The following is a 2,370-nucleotide window of genomic DNA, read 5'->3' on the forward strand; positions in this document are numbered from 1 at the left end:
TCTTTGTGTGGTCATGTTTATCTGTTTGTATGTACGCGCAGTGTAGGCTGGTTGCGCTGGGTTATGTTCAACCCGTATTTGTATTTCGTGTTTCGTTCTGTGCTGTTGGTATTTGGTTCGCGCAAATAAAAGGCTTCCGTTTTGCCACCAAATATCTGCTCTCCTGCGCCTGACTTCCTACACGCCCTGTCACGCATACCTTGACAATAATAATAATATATAATAGTTAATAATAATGAATATAAATAGTATAATAATATAAATATCTAACTATAGTATATATATAATTATATAATAAATATATAGGTATATTATAACCCGCTAATAATAAGGCCCCAATGTTACAGTCCTTTTCCAAAGTGAATAAAGGGCTGCATACATATACATTTTTTCGTATGGGTGAGAACGAATCCCAGAGGGGTTTTGAAAACCCAAGCGTCATGCGTTATCGCAATCCAGCACGATGAACACCTCACACTTGGATCGCAGTCAAGGTTGTTGACTGACAGCTTGTTGCAGAGAAAATAGAATTTATGTAATTCATATTCATTATATCTCATATGAAATATCTCCCACGCAACACAGTTAGTTGTATTTGTTTATTTTTTTCTAATGGATGCATTGTTCCCAATGAGCCTTACACACACTTTGGGAATATGCGTTAGTTTAGAGTGTAATTGGCCAGACCTGTTTATGAAATCTGCAAAACAAGTGTTCCTAAATTGAAACTCTTACAGCTAATGAAACAAATCCCCTTAAATCTCCCATCAGTCCGCCATCCCGGGGCTTTGAAGCAAGAGTAAAGTGTGAAAAAAACAAGCCTATATCAATACATCCTTCCGTCATTAACTGAACAGAGGAAGTATTGGCCCAAGCATGGCCGCAATTTAAATTGAGAGTGGCAGGGGGTTTTGAATATACTGTACATTGTTAGCATATACAAACTTCTCTCCACTACTCCGGTCTTCTCGTTCTCAGCGCGTCTGGTCCTCATCCTTCCTCTCCTCCTCTCAATCGTTTCTATCCCATCTCTCATCTCTCTCTTGTCCTCGTAGTTCTCTCCAATCCTCTTCTCCTTCTCCTCCCTCTCATTTCTCGTCCATCTCTCTTCTCTGTCTCCTTGCTCTCATCGTCTCTTCTCCTCTCTCTGTCTCCTCTCCTCTCTGTGTCTCTACAGTTCTCTCTCCAATCATCCTCCGTTCTCTGTACAGTTCCTTGTCTCTCGTCTCTGTCCTCTAGTTCCTCTCATCTCTCTTTCCTCTGTCTTCTAGTTCTCTCGTCACCTCTCTAGTTCTCTCCCAATCTCTAGTATTCTCTCCGTCTCTAGTTCCTCCCCTTCTATCCTTCGTTCTCATCAGTCTCTAGTTTCTATCGCTTCGCTCTGGCTGATTCTTCTAGTTCTAAATAGCTATCGTTCTATTCTCTTACCTCGCTCTTATCTGTCTTGCCTGCTGTCCCTCTAAGTCTCGACTCTCTCACTGTCTCTTCTCCGTCTCATCCATGGGGGAAACAGAGGGTTAAATACACAACACATAATGAGGGACAATGAGAACCAGGAGTGTGGGAAAATGAGACAAAACAAATGGAAAATGAAAAATGGATCGGCGATGGCTAGAAGACCGGCGACGTCGACCGCCGAACAAGGAGAGGCATCGACTTCGGAAGAAGTCGTGACAATTATACTATTATTATATTATTATCATTATATTATTATTATATCATTATATTATTATAATTATAATATAACTTACCACATCGATAAGCTGTGCTATGGAGAGTCCGAACTTGACGATTACGACATCTGAGATGTTGGGTACGGGTCTGGACCACTTGTTGTACCCGATGAAGAGCTTCTTAAACAGCTCGTCCTCCGCGTGTGAATGGGCCTTCTCAAGACAGAAAACTACAGGGGCCACAAGAGACACGGCGCTCAGAGTGTTATAACAAACCTGTTGTTGTATCCAAGACATCAAATCAAAAATGTATTTGTCACATGCGCCAAATAAAAAACACAGTGAAATGCTTACTTACAAGCTCTTAACCAACAATGCAGTTTTAAGACAAAAGTAATAGATAAGAAAAACAAATAATTAAAAAGGCAGCAGTAAATAACAAAAGTGGGGCTTTATACAGGGGGTACCGATACAGAGTCAAATTGTCAATGTGCGGGGGCACCGGTGTCGAGGTAATTTAGGTAATATGTACATGTAGGTAGAGTTATTAACCTTTCACGAGCCTCTACCCCGGGTCCGGGATCACCCCCCACCCCCCCCCACACACTGATTAGCATAGCTAGCATAGCTTCACAAGTAGATAGTAGCATCTAAATATCATTAAATCACAAGTCCAAGACACCAGATGAAAGATACA

General features: G+C 41.2%; 1 protein-coding gene across 1 annotated transcript in view; it reads right to left on the reverse strand.

Annotated features, from left to right (window-relative positions):
- The window catches only part of chrna2b (cholinergic receptor, nicotinic, alpha 2b (neuronal)), a 26,914-nt gene that overhangs the window by 17,696 nt on the left and 6,848 nt on the right, over positions 1-2,370 (reverse strand). Inside the window, exon 2 of the mRNA XM_024139987.2 lies at positions 1,752-1,903. Coding sequence (XP_023995755.1) covers positions 1,752-1,903 — 152 coding nt within the window. The remainder of the gene's footprint in view (positions 1-1,751; positions 1,904-2,370) is intronic.

This window comes from Salvelinus sp. IW2-2015, unplaced genomic scaffold, assembly GCF_002910315.2.
Source record: "Salvelinus sp. IW2-2015 unplaced genomic scaffold, ASM291031v2 Un_scaffold1976, whole genome shotgun sequence".
In the NCBI taxonomy this organism is placed as follows: Eukaryota; Metazoa; Chordata; class Actinopteri; order Salmoniformes; family Salmonidae; genus Salvelinus; species Salvelinus sp. IW2-2015.